The sequence below is a fragment of the Trichosurus vulpecula genome, chromosome 9 (assembly GCF_011100635.1).
Source record: "Trichosurus vulpecula isolate mTriVul1 chromosome 9, mTriVul1.pri, whole genome shotgun sequence".
NCBI classification, from domain to species: Eukaryota; Metazoa; Chordata; class Mammalia; order Diprotodontia; family Phalangeridae; genus Trichosurus; species Trichosurus vulpecula.
In genome coordinates, this window is record NC_050581.1 from 140,433,915 (window position 1) to 140,452,699 (window position 18,785).

The 18,785-nt window shown below is 39.2% G+C and overlaps 1 protein-coding gene across 12 annotated transcripts in view; it reads left to right on the plus strand.

The window, feature by feature from the left end:
* Positions 1 to 18,785, plus strand: part of WNK2 (WNK lysine deficient protein kinase 2) — a 226,545-nt gene that overhangs the window by 157,008 nt on the left and 50,752 nt on the right. For 9 of the 12 annotated variants that reach the window (XM_036737448.1, XM_036737451.1, XM_036737450.1 and 6 more), the window contains exons 11-16: positions 4,279 to 4,473; positions 9,808 to 10,380; positions 13,058 to 13,369; positions 14,152 to 14,201; positions 15,158 to 15,326; positions 15,416 to 15,532. In XM_036737448.1, coding sequence (XP_036593343.1) covers positions 4,279 to 4,473; positions 9,808 to 10,380; positions 13,058 to 13,369; positions 14,152 to 14,201; positions 15,158 to 15,326; positions 15,416 to 15,532 — 1,416 coding nt within the window. The remainder of the gene's footprint in view (positions 1 to 4,278; positions 4,474 to 9,807; positions 10,381 to 13,057; positions 13,370 to 14,151; positions 14,202 to 15,157; positions 15,327 to 15,415; positions 15,533 to 18,785) is intronic. The other 3 variants (XM_036737457.1, XM_036737458.1, XM_036737456.1) reach the window with 1 other exon arrangement.

The following is an 18,785-nucleotide window of genomic DNA, read 5'->3' on the forward strand; positions in this document are numbered from 1 at the left end:
ATACTGTAGTTTCCCTGATTACCCCTTTTATTTAGATCTATTTTTACTTTTGCTTTGACTGAGATCATGATTATTGCCCCTGCCTTTTTTTTACTTCCTCTGAAGCATATTAGATTCTGCTCCAGCCTTTTATTTTAACCCTATGTGTGTATTTCTGTTTCAAATGTGTTCCTTGTAAACAACATATTGTTGGAGTTTGGTTTCTAATTCATTCTGCTATCTGTTACCATTTTATGGGTGAGCTCATCCCATTTACAGTTATGATTACTGTGTATTTCCCTTTGTCCCATTTCCTTCTCCTCTACTCTCCTCTCTCACTCCCACTCCTGAAAAGTCTGTTTTGCTTCTAACCACTGCCTCCCTTAATCTTTCCTCCCCTTTATCATCTCTCCCATTCTCCTCCTATTTCCCTATTGAGTAAGTAATACTTCTATACCCAGCTGCGTGCGTGTGTGTGTGTGTGTGTGTGTGTGGTATTGAACCAATTCCAATGAGAATGAGGTTGAAACATTGCTTGCCACTCCCCCTTCATTTTCCCCTTCACTGTAAAAGCTTTCTTATGTGCCTCTTTTATGTGAGAAAAATTTTCCAATTCTGCCTCTCCCTTCCTCCTTCTCCTAGGACACCCCTGTTTTTCACCCCGTCATTTTTTTAGAGCTCATTCCAACATAGCTCACATTCATACCCTCTACCTATGTAAATTCCAAAATTCCTGCCCTAATAATGATAAAGTTCTTAGAAGTTACAAGTATCATCTTCCCATATAAGAATGTAAACAGTGTAAATTAACAAATTCCTTGTTATTACTCTTTCATGTTTACCTTTTTATGTTTCTCTTGAGTCTTCTGTTTGTCAAAATTTCTACTCAGCTCTGTCTTTTCATCAGTAATATTTGGAAGGCCTCTGTTAAATATCCATTTCTCCCATGAAGTAGTATGTTCTTTTGCTGGTTAGGTTATATTTGGCTGTAATCCTAGCTCCTTTGCTTTCCAGAATATCATATTCCAAGCCCTCCCATCCTTTAATGTGGAAGCTGCTAAATCTGAGCCTGTCTGTGTCTCTACTATATTTGAATTGTGCTTGAAGTATTTTCCTTTGATCTGGGAGCTCTGGAATTTGGCTATAACATTCCTGGGAATTTTCGTTCTGAGGCTTTTTCAGGAGGTGATTGGTGAATTATTTCTATTTTACCTTCTGCATCTAAGTTATTGGGACAGTTTTCCTTGATAATTTCTTGAAAGATGATATCTAGGTTCTTTCTATGGTCATGGCTTTCAGGTAGCCTAAATAAGTCTTAAATGATCTCTCCTGGGTCTGTTTTCCAGGTTAGTTGTTTCTCTGATGAGATATTAAACATTTTCTTCTTTTTTTTCATTCTTTTGATTTTGTTTTCTTTTTTATTGATGTCTCATGGAGTCACTGGCCCAATTCTAATTTTTAAGGAATGATTGTCTTCAGTGAGATTTTTATCTCTTTTTCCATTTGGCCAATTTTACTTGTTAAGTTCTTTTCAATGAATTTTTGTGCATCCTTTCCCATCTGACCTATTATGATTTTTAGAGACCGTTTTTTGTAGCTGTTTTTACATTGTTGTCTTCTTCTGAGTTTATGTCTTGGTCTTTCCTGCCACAATAGTAACTTTTTATAGTAAGTTCTTTTGTTGTTTGTTCATTTTCCAGCCTATTCCTTGACTTGGAACTTTATGTTAAAGTTGGGTTTTACTTACCTAGGGAAAGAGAGGCACTGTCCCAAGCTTCAGGCTTTTTTGTGCTTCTGTTTTCAGAGTTCATTCTGAGAGTCTACAAGTTTTTGGTGCTTCCAAGGTGGTATGATTCTGGGAGAGGTATGGTCCCTATTCTCCTGGTCTGTACACTTGTCTTTACCCAGGAAGGGCTCCTGGTCCTCTGCAGCCACAACTGTTGGCTCTCCTCTCTGCTTTGGTGATATGATCAGGGCCTGTGCTACCTTTGGACCAAACACTAGCACTCTTCTCCTCCCTGGAACTGTGACCCAGAACTAAGTGTGTAAGGGCAAAAGAGTTGCCAGTTGGCACCAGCTGTACCAACTGCCAGCAAAGGGTCCCCTGTGATCTCTTTCTGACTAGGTGTCTGACCCCCTCATTGTCTCTGGGCTTTGAGCTCCTGCAGCTGCCATTGTCCCAGCCACTGCTGCAGCATGTATGGGCTCCAGACAGACCTCCCCTAGCCCTCCACTCCAGTATTACAGACTTCTCGTGCTTACCTCTCAAGTTTTCATAGGCCAGAAAATACTACCCTGACTTTGTTGACTGCTGCTCCAAAGTTTGAGGTGTTATTTTAAAGTTGTTTGGAAATGAATATTGGGAGAGTTCAGCAGGGTGACTGCCCCTAATCCACCATCTTGGCTCTGTACTTTTGTAGTTTTTTTTTTTTTTTTCAGTAGTATCTATTGCATCCAGGCCTTCCTCTCAGTGAACACAGCAGTGACATCATTTCGGTCCTTGCTCGTCTTGTCTAGATTCTAGATTCTTGTAATAACCTCCCAGTCCACCTTCCTGCCTAGTCTGTCACCCCTCCATGGCTTCCTCTCCTACCTGAATGATGTAACATCCCATTATATCACTTCTCTGCTCAAAAATCCTCAAGGCTTTCTCATTGCCCACTCTATAAAATATAGAGGCCTTAATCTAATATTCGAGGCTCTTCATATTCCTAACTCCAACTTACCTATCCAGTTTTATTATCTCACTACTACTTTCATGTATCCTGCACAATCCAACTAAGATATGCTCTGTATCTTCTTCTTGCCTTGCCATTTTCTGTCTCCATGCTTTGTTCTCACTCTCCTCTATGCCTAGAATGACTCTATACTCCTCTGCTATTTCCCTCCAACCCAACTCAGATGTGATCCTTCCAGTTAAAAGTGATTTTTTTTTCCTCCTCAGATTTCTCATAGTGCTTTGCTTAGATCACTCTTCTCTATCTCCTTGTATCAATTATTTTTGTACTTGACCCCCCTACCCAGACTCAGTTAGATTCCAAGCTCTGAGAGCAAGGCCTGTGTCTTATTTATCTTTTTATACCCACTGTCTCACATCATGCTGTGTACATATTAGACACATTAAATGGAACTGAAAATTACATGAAACATTGGTCATTCCACCCAGGAGAATGCCTTGGAACTTAGGAAAGTATATTTACTGATACAGATCCCATGGAAGTAGCTAAGAATTTAAGGAAAGCAGGAGATCATCCGGACGGCCTCACATAGGGAGCCGATTCATGAGTTCATAGTTTGGGGGATTTTTTTAGGCCTAGAAGGCACCCAAGAGATGCTATGATTCTGCATCCTCATTTTAGAGGTAAGAATTTAAGGAAAGCAGGAGATCATCTGGACGGCCTCACATAGGGAGCCGATTCATGAGTTCATAGTTTGGGGGATTTTTTTAGGCCTAGAAGGCACCCAAGAGATGCTATGATTCTGCATCCTCATTTTAGAGGTGAGGACTAGAAGGTTGGTAAACTTAGGAGACACATCAGAGTTGACATTAATCTTGTGATAGTGCCAGGAGAGATGTTGATGACCTGTTCTCCTGGCTCCCAAACCATTGGGTTTTGTGGGGTTTTTTTTTTGCCCACTTTTCAATACAAAAACTGCTTCTCACATAAGTAAAAGTCTGTCTACAGATGTGGTAGTCTAAATTGTCAGTCCATCAACAAACATATCCAGAGCCTACTTTCATTCTATTCCAGGAAGGTCCTTAGATATGTTAAGACATTTTATAACTGTTCACCTCTGATAACCCATGTCAGTCAAAAAGGAGCTAGAAAGCTCAGTACAGACTCTGAGTGTGTCCATGAAGATGTAGAAGGAAGAGGAAAGATGATTGGCTTGACTGTGCCCCTAACTGGACTATTGAATGATAACAGTGATTTAACAAATATTTCTCAAGTGGGTTCTGTGCCTGGAGCTATTATTCCATAGTCATCAGGGAGAGAGAGAGCTTCAAGAAGACACCTCCTACCCTCACAGATAGCTTGTAAACATGGAAGCAGAGAACTCCAGCCTCATGGCCATTGGAGAGGCAGAGATTGCTGTCATTGGGAGGGGTATTGTTTCACAGGGTGAAGTATTTCCATGGAAATAATAATTATATATAAACCATAAAAGAAATATGTAAGGTATATAATGTATATTATATGTCTTATAAAATAAAGTTTTTCTGTTAAAAAAATACAGCCAGCAGATTATATTTGGGTAACAGTTGAATAATGAAAGGTGTTTGTTGGTTTATCACAGCCTCAGCCCCTGGCTCAGCCAGCTCCAATACAGCAAGTTCTTGCCAGTCAGCCCGTGTGCCCACACCAGCCAGCACCTCATCACTTGTCTCAGTACCCAGCTCCATCTTCACAGGTGGCTGCTGCCAGTCAGCTGCAGCCCCTACAGATGCCTCAGGTGCCGCTACAGCCGCTTCCTCAAGTGCCACCTGCCCAGGTAACTGGGATCTCCTAACGTTGGTGGGAGGGGAAGGTGGAGAGGAGGGAGATGAAAGGGGAACAAGTGAATGGGTTGCTCTTTGAGGTGTGTCTGTTGCCCAGAAAGAGAGGACTAGCCTTGTTGAGTGAACTTAATTTGAAATGCAGTTCACATTACTGATTTTGCATGTCAACTTTTGAGTGGTCATACTGATAATGATGATGATGATAATAATACTAGTAAGAGCTAAAATTGACAGAGAGCTTTCAGGACCACAAAGCATTTTCTCATTTGACCCTCACCATAGTCTGTTAGGAAGTGCTAACGTGATACCTATTTTTATTTATTTTTATTTTTTTCCATTTAATAGTATTTTCTTTTTCCCAATTACTTGTAAAATAGTTTTCAACATTCACTTTTATAAGGGTTTAAGTTCCAGATTTTTTGCCCTATCCCTCCCAGCCCCCTCCCCAAGATGGCATGCAATTGGATGTAGGTTATACATGTACAACATATTAAACTTATTAGTCATGTTATGAAAGAAGAATCAGGACAAAAGGGAAAAGCCACGAGAAAGGAAAAAAAACGACAAAAAAAGAGAAAATAGGATGCTTTGATCTGCATTCAGATGCCATAGTTCTTTCTCTGGGTGTAGATAGCATTTTCCATCACAGGTCTTTTGGAATGGTCTTAGATCATTGCATTGCTGAGAAGAGCTAACTCTATCAAAGTTGGTCACATGATATACATTTTATAGATTCATAAACTGAGACTCAGTAATTAAGTGACTTGTTCCATCATCAGAGAGCTAGTAAGAGTCCTAAATTTGATTAAATCTCGGGTCTCTCTTGGTTTCAAGTCCAGGCCTCCATACCACATTACAAAAGCCCGTTTGGATGTACCCCCAACACTTAATTAAAATTGCCTACTGCCTTATGTTTTCCCTAAATACTTCAACCTAAATTAATTCTGTGGCTATCAATCAGCTTCTGTGATTTTTATATTAATGTTACCGCAACAGGCTACCTATTTTCCCCTTTTCCTTTCCCTAAAGTTATAAGTACAAATAGATGCCTAACATTTTTCCTTAAGCCTGATCTGCTTCCTTTCTACCTCATTTCTGTTCCCCTCCCCCTCATTCAGTTCAGCAAAGGTGTATTTTCTAAGTGGGAGCCAGATACTGCTTTGACCCTTTTCCCCCATCACAGACTACCTGTGTGTGTAAGATGCCTTTCTGGCCCTGGGTCCTACCATTCCCTTAGTGCTTGAGAAGCAGGTGCTAGTGTTAGAGATAGATGCTGGGGACCAGGAGAGCTCATTGCTATACTTTCTGTTGCAAAGCAGAAAGCAAGAGACCACTGGTGTGACACCATGTACCAGCTCACTTCATGTCCTATTGGAGATGGGTCCTCTGCTGAGGTCTACTTAGGCTCCTTTCCCCTGAGATCACGGTATCATTCCATACACAGAGAAAATGAACTTTGCCGTGTGATGAGAGACTATCTTTTATAATTCTGATGTGGAAGACAAAGAGAGCAACCCATGAAACAAAGGAAATACATACTGGATACAGCAAGACAATGTGGCTTTTGCCTACATCCAGTATTTATAATACAGAAATCTCAAGCTTTCAAATGTAAAATCTAAAACTTAGTAGAATTTCTAGTGGCATAAAAGGAATATGACGCATTATTTCATTAGCACTAAATAAAAAGTAAATATCTCATTTCCTTTGTGAAAAATAAATTGTGCACAAATTTTAGATGAGATATTTAACAATTTTCTAATTAGTAGCTGTGTAGCTTGTTACTCAGTCATTTCAGTCATGCTGGACTCTTTATGACCCCATTTGAGGTTTTCTTGGCAAAGATACCGGAATGGTTCGTCATTTCGTTCTCCAGCTCATTTTACAAATGAGGAATCTGAGGCAAATAGAGTTAAGTGACTTGCCAAGGGTCACACAGCTAGTAAATGTCTGAGGCCATATTCACTCAGGTCTTAATGGATAGAGTGTCAGGCCTGGAGTTAGTAACAAGCACAGATTTTTACTCAGTATTTGCTAATTGGTAATAGTTTGTTCCAGAATGTCCATTGTGATGCATTGCTCTAATCAATCACTGAGCATCCACCCTTTCAACTTTGCAAAAGAAGTAAGAGACTAGGATCTGCGAGTTTTCTTCTGCTAGTATTGAGGTACACGTCAAAGTGAGCAGGCATTCCCAAGGTTTGTGGACATAAAATAGAAAATTAGCTTACATGTAATTGCACCTGGCATATGCCTTATTCTTGTCAAAATATATGTGTCTATTGGTACCACTTTCCCTGTTTATCCCATTGATGGTTGTCTTCTCTACCTTACAAGGCCCCCCATCCCTTACCATAGATACTAAAAGAACAAGGGTAACACATCTAGCATGCTAGATAGGTCTCATGAAAAGAATTTATAGGAAAACGTAAAGAATTAAATCTGTTAGCAAAAATTTGTTTTGTTGCTGTTGAATCATTTCAGTCATGACCCCGTTTGGGGTTTACTTGGCAAAGATACTGAAGAGGCTTGCCACTTCCTTCTCCAACTCATTTTACAGATGAGGAAACTGAGGTAAAAAAAGGTTAAATTACTTGCCCAGGGTCACACAGCTAATAAGTGTCTGAGTCTGGATTTTAACTTGCTAAGAAGAGTCTTCCTGACTCTAGGCCCTGCACTCTATCCACTGTGCCCCCCAGCCACCCTAAACATTTATTAAGCTCCTGAAACAGAGGTGGGAAACCTGTGGCTTCTAGGCCACATGTGGCCCTCTAGGTTTTCAAGTGCGGCCCCTTGACTGAATCCAAACTTCACAGAACAAATCCTCTTAAAAGGATTTGTTCTGTAAAACTTGGATTCAAAAGGCTGTACTCCAGGACCTGGAAGGCCACGTGTGACTTTGATGCCTCAGGTTCCCCACCCCTGTTCTAGTACATGCCCACAAGCACTACTCTTGCAATTGTTGATATAAATACAAAAACAATTAATCCGTGCTCTCTCTGGGGAGATAGAATATGTTCACAGATAGATAATACAGGACGTATGTAAAATAAATACATAATCCTCAGCACAGGAAGGGAGGAATTAACTGCAGGACTCAGGATAGACCTCTTGAAGGAGGTGGCATTACAGCTGGTCTTTGATCAGAGGTAGGGATTCAGTAAGAAGGCTTGGAGGGATTGCAAATTGCTGAGGAGGGAATATACTTTAAAAAAAAAAAGACACACACACACACACACACAATTTGGTTATTGTCACTCTTTCAACAGTCTACCTTAAGTCCTGAACTTGCACTTTGCTGTTCATAAGGCTAAATAAGTTTGGTTCTGAAGTATCTGAATTACTAATATAGTTTTCAAATAGAATTTTAAAAAATATTTTTCAATATATTTGCTTTAGCCCTCACAATTATGCACAATGGTGCCTATTATTCACAGACATGAATCCTTTTCAAGGAGGCCTTGGTTTTCTCCTAAAGAGAAAAATGATAGAAAATCAACATTAACTTTTCTTAGAGTAAATTGTTCTAAGACCCTCACGTTCAAGTCTTCAACTTGCAGACATTGTTAAATGTTTGTTCTCCCATTCCTACTTGGTTTAAAGGGCTGAAAATCAGATGGAGACAAATTGATTCCTCTGTGAGCTATAAGATTTGTAACCTTCTGTTCAGCTTAGGCATGAAAAGACTGGTCAGTTTTGGATTTGGTTTCACATGCACCCGTGTGGGGCTGGTGTTTGCAATGCAAACACAGCCAGTAAGGAGTGTTCAAAGAAGTATTTTCACTGGAAGGAAAATCCTGTACCACTGCTATCCCCACCCACCCCCCCACCCCTCAAATGGTTTTTCTTTTCAGCTTCAGTTTAGGAGGAATTTAGTAACTGGCTCTGTTGAGTTTAGAATTGGCTGTTTCCAAATAAAAGCCATTTAAAATATTAAATGGTAGCCTAAGGAACAAGCTAACAATTTACATTCATGAAAATCCTTTTCTTACTTTTGGAGGTGCCAGTTCCTTTCTTCAGGACCATTCACCTGCAAATTAGCACCATAAACTAGGATGCCTCTTCTATGCAGCTATAAAAACATCTTGAGAACATTTTAATTCCATAATCAAGAATGGACATTGATCAGGATTTTCCTGTATAGCAGCTGAATTTAGATCATTTTTTTTGATACCTTCTGACTTTTTTAGTAAACTTGGCCCTTCTCTTTGTATTACATTTATTTTAATTATTTTTCCCCTACTGGTACCATGAAAAATGATCCCTGGAGTAAAATTTTGCTTCTCCTTTTTGCATCAAGATTGTAGCCAGCATCTTGGGGTCAACTTTTTTGGTTTTTTCCACTGGGTTTGTTTGGTTTTTTGGTAGAGGTGAAGGGAGGAGGAAACTGGTTATCATCCATGATTTCATCCATGTTGGAAATTCCCTTCACAATATAGATATATATCTACAGAGATATATCTTTATCTATACACATATATCTACACACACACACACACACACACACAAAATAACCTTAGTTCAGGGGTGGGGAACCTGTAGCCTCAAGGTCACATGTGGCCTTCCAGGTCCTTGGGTACAGCCTTTTGACCGAGTCCAAGTTTTACAGAACAAATCCTTTTATTAAGGGGATTTGGTTTATGAAGTTTGGATTCAATTAAAGGGCTTCACTTGAGGACCTAGAGGGCCACAGGTTCCCCACCCCTGCCTTAGTTACTTGGGTCATTAAATGATTTGCCCAGAGTCACATGGTATGTCAGAGGCAAGACTTGAACCCAGGTCATTCAGACTCCATTCTATCTTGCATGTCAAAATTACAGTTTATGAAAATCCTGTGAAACCATTGAGGTAAACAAATGATGAATCCATCCATAATCAGTATAGGATAAGTGCCTGTTTTTTTTAATCTTTTATAATCTAAAGTCCTATTCCAAGGCTTCATCGTGGTATGAAGTTGACCCTATTTTCTCAAAGGCATTGCTAGTAGAGCAAAAGCTTTGGTACATCCTGCCAAGCTGAAGAGACTCGGAGTACATGCCTGGTGATTGACCTTGGCCAAGGGCTAGCCTTGGCTAAATTCAGAAAGGCTCATCACCAGGTTGGCCTCAGGGTAATGATTTTTTTTTTCGGCTCTTACAACTCTCAAAGACCATAAACTAAGTCCTAGAGGGGATGTGATCTATGTTAGTGGGGTTCAGTACCCACACTGATGACGTTGTGGATTGTCAAAGTGCCAGAGTAAGTATTAAGTTTGGGAAGTTACTGAGGCTTTGTGTATAGCATCAGTGAGAACTCCTGCAATTGATCTGATGTTATATCTTTTTCAGATTCCTCAGTTTCCTGTCATTCCTCCAATCACCCCTCTGGCAGGAATTGACAACCTTCCTCCAAACCTCTCTGATTTACCTGCTGCAAATGCGCCCCCTATTCCTGCTCCTTCTCAGTATTTTTCTCCAGCTGTGATTTTGCCAAGCCTTTCCATAAACCCTGTCGCCCCTCTGCCGGCTACCCCCGCCCTCCCTGTACAGGCTGTCAAACTCCCCCACACTTCTGTGGCGCCTTTGGTCATGCCCTGCCAACCAATAGTGCCAAATATGTCTGCCACGACAATACCTTTGCTGGCTGTGGCCCCGCAAGGCGTCACTGCATTGCCCATCCATCAGGCTGTTACCCAGCTCCCCCCACAACCACTGTACCAGGCTGCTTTCCAGCCGATCATTCAAAGTGAAGTTCCCCCCTCCCCCCATCACACTCAGAACTTACAGGGGGTCTCCCAGCAGCAGCAGCCGCCACCGCCACCACCACCCCAGCCACAGCTGCCTCCACTTCCTCAGTCCCTTCAGCCCAGCGTAATTCATCCTTCAGAACAGGCTATTCCAGCTTCTGGGGCTGGTAACCAGGTAATCAATTTGATGTATTCCTCTCATTTTGGCATTTAGGAGTTCATTGTTAAAGAGATTCTTAGAATCAAGAATACATCTATGTTGGCAATTAGAGATATTTGTCACTTATTCAGAAGCAACTTAGTCTTCTCTTCCAGGTGATTTTCTCACCGGAGTAGAAGCCAGGGAAAGGAAGAAGACAGGTAGTTCTTTTTTTGGTCTCATTTGATAGGAAACGTCTTTGACAACAATAATTAAAGTTTTTGGATTATCCTTCCCCCACCTCTCTTCCATCACTTTGGATGGTAGGGGGCTGACAGTGTGGTCAAAGGTTTTTCAAGCTTGTGTAGCGTTAGTATAATAATAAAGGGAGTTATTCTTTTTGTTTGGCATCATGGAGTTACTGCTCAGTGTACACCAGGGATGTCAGATACACAGTCCATGGGCCACATGTGGCCCACAACGTTCTTGAGAGTGGCCAGAACCAGATTAAAATGTAGTTCCAATCTGATTTTTATGTGTTGATGTATTAATAGAAAGGGAATAATATAAATTTGTGGTTTTCTAAGTCAGTGTAGGGCTGCAAGAATACATGTGTACAGTTTAGTAACCCTGTGTTTGTCTGAATTTGAAACCACTGGTGTATAGGGCTCCCATTCTGGGAGTCTCTGATTCTGTAATCACTGGTAGAAATACAAAGCTGAATAGTTGCCTGATATTTTTTTTAAAGAAAAGTACTATAGGCAATCCTTCTAACTCGAGCTGTTGTACTATATAGTACTGAGAGGGAGCAGCAGTCACAGCTTGTTGGAATAGAGAAGTAAAATTCAGTGCTATTCTGCTGATGAGTTCTCATTCCAAGTATGTAACTTTTATGTTTTCCTTGGGTCTCTCTGTGTGAAGGTTCTGTAAACAAACCACGCGTCACAGTAAGTCTTTGTTAAGTTTATACTCTTAACATCACCTGCTTCAACTAATGAATATTCGTTGCAGAGCAACTTTCGGAAAACATTTTGGAGAAGTCATTTGCAAGAGGACCCAGTTGGGTAGTAATGCTAGGTATTTTTTTTAGATCAAGTTATATGCAAAAAGATCCTAACATTTGTAAGATAAGAGTTGTTAGCTAACACTGTGTTCATACAACAAACTCCCAGAAAACATAATTTTGAGTATAGCTTTAATTAATATCTTGCAGTTAACAGAACATCCTATCAGGTTAGAATAGCCTCTGAAAGAAAAAAAATTTAATATCAAATAGAAATGTGTTAGATGTGTGTATGAGAGAGAGGCAGAGAGACAGAGAGAAGGAGGTCAGAGAGAGAATGAAAGAAAATATAGGTCCTGGTTTCCAAGTGTACCTTGTACTCACAGCTTTCCTCCAGACTCTAAATCTGCCCTGTTGGATTTTCTGATGCCATTTGTCAACCGTGTATTTAGTACTCAGACGTTTGTTTTTAGAGAAGACTGTTTGTGTGGTGAGTGCTGTTAGGCGCAGGTGATCAAGGTCATTGTGCTTTCGTCATTAACATATCTCTGGAGCAAGCTAATGTTTCATTAAGAAGGATAATGACTTCCACTAGATCACCTCTAAGGTCTCCTCTAGCTTGAGCCAATCACTCTAGGTCAAAGAAATAACTCTGAATGAAATCAGAGAAGTAGATTGGAGCAGAGGACATTGAAAGAAAGTCCCAGGTCCTCATTTGGTTTCACCTTCTGCAGAGATTCTCCCTGTCAGCTAAGCAACTGAATGGAACCCCATCTCCTCCCCATTTAATGGTAACTTTGACCCAAGCACACAGGAGAGCAAAACTCAAGTCATTCTCTCATCTTTCTGAAGACTAATTCTATCTTCATTCCCCAGTGCCCACATTATGATGTTACTTTCAGAAGGGAAGTTCTCTTGAAACAATCCAGAAATTAAAGGTTTTATGTCCCTGTTGTGATCTATATTAAATTCTATTTAAATAATCCTAACAGTTCCTTTAAAAAAAAAAAAAAGAAAAGGAAAGAAAACCCCCTGGGGGAAAAAAACAAAACTTAAAACTTCCCCAAGATCAACTAATGAAAGGTGGCAAGTATTGATTACTTGATGCTTGTTTGTGTATGTGTGTGCGCACGCCTTTGTGGCTGTGGTTTTTTCCTTCCTTTTTTTAATCAGCAGTGACTTGATCACTGTGCATGGATTGAAATAATACAATGCATGACTTTTGGGGCAGAAAATGGAATGCTCCAGGATGGTCCCAGGTTAGAAACGGGTTCTGAGGGTCATTCAAGGAGTTTTCCAGGACTGAACTAATTTGTATTGACCGGCTTATTGAGCTCTTATCCAGTTTTTCCAAACCATTTAGAAATTTGTAAATCAAATGTAATTCTGACTGCCTTTACATGTCATACCACTCCCCTAAGGCCACAGAATGAAATCATATTCAATATATAAAGTATGGGTTTTGATTTGTCATTGAATAAGAAAATTTATTGAAGTTTTCTGACCTAAATATATGTGTATAAAATATATAATCATATCATTCTCGATGAACTCAAGCTGGATAATTTTAATTCATTGTGCTGGTGTCCTGTCTGTGTTTGTGTGGGGTTGTTTCCCTCCAGTATTATCAAGGACTTTTAGGGTTTGGTTCTTACATCTATGGATTAAATAAAGAAACTCTAATACCCATTGTTGTTCATTATGCCATAGCAAATACTTATTGGCCACCCCCCTCCATACACCGTGGATGTTGCCGCCCAGGTCCCTGTCGTCCCAGTTCGGGCATCAGCAGTCCTGTCTCCACCTCTGCAGTTCCAGCCTGAAATAATACCTCCCATCGTTGCTACAGAGCATCTTCCTCAGATTTCTGGTACCCTGGCTACCACTACTGTGTCAGTTGATCATAGTTTGCCTGTTCAGACAACTGGCCTCCTGCCTCAGCCAAACCCACCCCACTCCCTAGGACCTTCAGCTCCCATTCCGTGTCCTACTATCCAGCTGACAGCAGAACCACCTCAAGAGGTATAATATATTTACTCTAAATGTCTTTTCAATTAGGCAGGTCTTTAGATCAACCTCCCTTGAGTTATAGCTCAAAAATTTACAAAGAGAAAATTATTTTTAAATTGACCCAAACCATTAAACTGTTAGTTTAACCATGATGATTGTGGTCATGGTTCTTTTTAAGTAGAAGGCAGAGGTGCATGGCTATCAATTCGTGACACTAATTATTTGCTTTAGGCATCCTTTCTAGGGTAGTCAAATGGATTTAATGTTCTTTCCGCTCCCCTTCTTAGCTCACACTGTAGCTAAGTTCACATTACAGTGTAGTGGCTTCAGAGTTTTTCCCTGCTCCTTGTACTATGTGGATAGAGAAAATTTCCCTTCAGCGAAGTTGGGAAGACGCATGATAAGACTCACTGTTAGCTCATTATGTTCCTTTTCAGATGTGAGAGGGACCCTTCCTATTTTTGCATAGGAAAAAAGCAGATTTCTTTTCAGTCATTTAATGTATTCTGCCAGCTTTTAGGAAATCAGCTTGATTCTAAGTACGTGATAGTAAAAAGCTTACTTCTTAGAAACCTATATCTGCTTTGTTATTGGGTCATTTCTGAGCCCTGTTTCCATGTTGCAATTTGTGTGGAACTTGGATCAGCTAAACTAGATCAGGCTATGTTTAAAGTATATCCATGTACAAAATCCTCTGAAGAATTAGGGAACCTTTTATTTACCAGTGACTTCACGATAATCAAAATCTGTTGGTCTGGTCAGACTTCTCTTTTTCATTCCTTGTTTTGTTTCAGGAGCAGACAATCCAGGAGAAACAACCAACTCTCCTGCAGAGCTGTGAAAGGTAATTCTGCCTAAAACTCTAAAGGATCCAAGCCAGGTGCCAGCGACATTTTCATTAAGGACTCTGCATAGCCTCTTGTCCACCCTGTGACATAAACAGTGGTTATACTAGCCTGCATATAGATTTACACTCACCCTATTCACAAAATGGTGAACTATTCCTTTGTCTAGAATGGCTCAATAAATCCCCTTCAACTCTCTCTTAATGGTAAAAAATAATATATGTGTGTATACATGTATATGCATATTTATACACACAGATATTTGTACATTCATATATGCATGCATACATATACACATATACCTCATATATACATAGACTTACTTCTTCTTGGCTGTACTGGGAAGAATTAAGTGTATTTGTGGAAGCTGAAGAGAGAAATTTAGGCTTGATGTGAGGAAAAACTTCTTAATGATTAGATACCAAAAAGTGGAATGGGCATTCTTTAAGCAAAGGCTGGGTGACCACTTGAATATGTTATAGAGGCAAATATTTTCCAGTCTGATATCTGCTTCTGAATTCTATTATTTATATAATGCCCTAAAAATTGAAATGTCTTGTTTGAGCTAATAAAAGGAAATGAAGTTGTCTTAAAAGCAACTATGGGAGACACTCCCTGTGATCCCCACAATGAAAGCTTCGGCACCAGAGGATCTGGGTTCATATTTTGCCTTTGATGCTTATTACTTTTGTCATCTTGGGCAAGTCTCAGTCTGCTGAGGCCTCAGTTTCCTCATCTTTAAAATGAGGAACCTGAACTAGAGGCTTCTGAGGTCCTGTCTCACTCTCAGTCTATGGTCCTAGATTCAAAGCATGATTATTTTTCAAGTTAAAACATTGTAGTACTGTATTATGTTAAAATCTTGTACCTGAAAGCTTAACTGCCTTTTTAAAGCTTGAGTGTGGTGTTCTGCTTTGTTTTTTCCACCCCATAAATATTCTTGATATTGATGAAGCTATGGAGGATCTGATGTGGCTTCAGGAAAAGAAATGAGTGATAGCTGTGAAGGTGCTTTTGGAGGTGGGAAACAGGAAGGAAAATCTTCAAAGAAGCATCACAGGAAATCCACTCGCACTCGTTCACGCCAAGAAAAAGCCAACAAATCGAAACTAACTATCCTTAATGTGAGTAGGGGATGTGTGTGTTTGTATGTATGTTTATGTACAGTGAGTTCGGCCTGCTTCGGTAACTGATGAACATCTCTATTTTCTAGGTATGTAACACTGGAGATAAAATGGTAGAGTGCCAATTGGAAACACACAATCACAAAATGGTAACCTTTAAGTTTGACCTAGATGGGGATGCTCCAGAAGAAATCGCTACTTATATGGTAAGATTCAGCTTTCAGATTTCCTATGGTAAATCAAAAAATCTTGCACTGATTTGTATCATAGCTTTCCCTTAGTGCATTAACCTAGAAGGGTAAACTTGTTTTTTAATATTTTTTAAATGTTTTAATGATTCATTTTAATATTTTATAACTTCTAAAATATTTTATACCTTTTATAATTTTTCAGTATAATTGATTTTCTTTGTAATTCTACCTGTTTTATTTTATGCCCTTAAAACAATTTGAGAAGGGGTTCTAGGCTTCCCCAGACTGACAAAGGGAGGTGCATAATACAAAAAAGGGTTTTTTTTGAAAAATCTGCTTTGGGGCAATGAAAAGATATAATAATATTGATAATGATTTAGCATTTATATAGCATATTAAGGTTTGCAAAGCAGTTTGCAAATATTGTTTTATTTTATACCAAAGAAATGTCTTTAATTTGTCCTTCAGGCTGTGGAGTGTTTAGAGAGCTTCTGGAGAATTAAAGAGAGGGGGCCTATCAAGGGCTCTTCCCATTTGTCCTCTGTGACTACTAGCTTTAGATCTCTTTGGACCACATGGATGGGAAAGAGTGGTTTATAGCTGGTCCTTTATCCAACCTAACCCTGCCCACATACCTTTGATCATAAATGCTATATCAGATATTTAACCTCCTTTAGATTCTTGAAGTATTGCATTTTCTGGTTAAGTCAATATTTTAGCTAATTTTAAAACTTTGTTTCAACGAAACTGTTTAAAATCTTCTTAAAAACATTGCTATAGTAGATCAATTTTTGTTATTGAGTTTAGTATAGAGAATATATTTGGAACTTTTCTTTTATTAAGGAGTGTTCAGAGTTGCAGGATCACCGTATTAGTTTACATTTTATAGGCCTGCTGATTAAGATGTAAGATGAGACTGAATGTATGCTTACCCCCTGGTTGTACCCTACAGGGTTTAGGGTGAGGGGAGAGATCAAAGATCTGATTATATTTTGTCTCAAGGGAAAAAAAAGGAAAATAAATATCAAATGAAAAATGGGTTCTGGTTAATTTGGTAGTTGTGATTTTAATATATTGGGAAATTAATTAAAACTTACAAAGAATTTTACTTTATCATAGATTCACCTATCTTGTGGATCTAGTAAAAGTATCCTGTGAACATGTATGAATGTTCTACTAGTCTTTCCTATAGAGGGGAACATTATAATATGGGTGTTACCCTTGTCTCCTGATATCAGCATCATGTCTAGAGTAATCATAATATAAAATACGGTATTATTTGAAAAATTATTATAGTACAAATTGCTTGAAATTAAAAATGCCTAAGAGACATTCCCAGGGTGCCTTATATATTTCTCTGTAACACTGTATGTGTGCTACAAATGCCAAGAAGTCTCTGTTAGAAAAAAATGTTGAGCACACCTGAGGACCTATTTCATTAAACTTCAGCTTTTCTAGAGAATATAAAGGTTTCTTGGCATGATGCAATTAATGATCTAGGAAAGAGGTTAGGATGAAAAAACATTCAAAGGAGGCAGAGAGGTATTTGGATCATTGTCAAGAAGTGGGGGAACTGATGAATATGTTTCTGTGTGAGGGGAGATAGGAAAGAGAGACTTAACATCATCTCAGAGTTATTTAATGGCTAGACTACCCATGGAGGGTAATAATAGCTCTTCCAATGAAACAACAGCATCTAGTAATCCTTGGAAACAAGGATGATTCACAAACAACTAAAAGGTTCAAGGAATTTTGTCCCTTGCCCCAGGAAAGAGAACTGCATTGTGAAGGTTGCTTTCTCCTTACCAAGGGCTACCAAGATGCCCGTTTGTAAAATTAGACATGGCTAACTGTCATTCTGGGGCATGTGTCCAAGAAAAGATGGGGTACCTGCTGTGATACCACCTGAAACTTAGTTCTGTTGATTTGTAAGAGTAGAAAAACAGAGTCAGAAGAAATCTAGACTGCAACTGTAGTGATTTGGAAGGTCACAGGTGGTGTTTTTATACCTTTGTCCAGTTGAAGATTATGATGTGGACAAGAGAATACAGGAAACAGAGCTGGTTACAAAGATTGTGGGAAGGCTTCAGATCTGATTGTCTATACCATGGCTTAAAATATGAGAAGAATTAGCTCCTGACAAGTCATTAAATGCCACATTAAGATGGAAAGGGTTGTATTTGGCAAAAAAGTTGTTGACTAGACCAAGAAGGCTTTAAATTATAATTTGAAGAGATATAGAAAAATTTCTAGCTAAAACGATAAAATTATTATAATTATGGTTTAAGAAGACCATTAGTGAGAGAGGTAAAAAAGCCATTTTCTCAGCTGAAAGCACAGGAAAGCGTAAGATTTTACAACCTCAGATAGCTGTATACTACAAGGATATAGAAGTAGCAGGGAGCTTGACATTTTAGTAGAACTAGACATCTCAACAAACATCTCTAAGACTTAGTGGGATATGACTGATGACTTAATGAGTCCAGAGTGGGTTATCAAGCTGAAGAGATGTCCTTACATGCATCCTCCAGGACTCTTCTTGGCATTGTTCTTTCATGTGTATATTTTTTGGTGATTTGGAAGAAGACAAAAGGTGTATCTAAGAAACTTGTAACTGACCCAAAGCTGGATGAGATATCCAATGTATGGACTGACAGAATCAAGATTCAGAACTTGATTGTCCACCTATCCCGAACCAAAAATCTGAAATCCAACAGGAATAATGATCAAGTCCTGTACTTAGCTTATAAAATCCATTGCCCCAGACTTGACTTGATAATAGTTTGCATGAAAGAAAAACCTGGGGTTTTAGTTGATCACAAGCTCAATATGTGCTAACTATGTGATGCAGCTGCTAAAAATGCCAAGGTAATTATGGACTGCATTAATAAAAGCATAGCATGACATTTTTACTACACTCTCAACATTTCTAAACTTCTTTTGTTGTTTAGTTGTTCAACTCTTTGTGACTCTTTTGTGATTTTCTTAGCAAAGACACTGGAGAGGTTTGCCATTTCCTTTTCTAGCTTATTTTACAGATGAAGAAACTGAGGCAAATGGTTAAGTGACTTGCCCAGGGTCACACAGCTACTAAGTATATGAGGCAGGATTTGAACTCACGAAGATGAGTCTTCCTGACTCCAGGCCCTGTACTCTATCAACTGCGCCATCTAGCTGCCCTTTCTAAGCTTCTGATTTGACTAAATACCATTTTCTTAATTATCTGCCGAACTTGCCTGTCCTGTTGACTTTCATATCTTTGCCTATA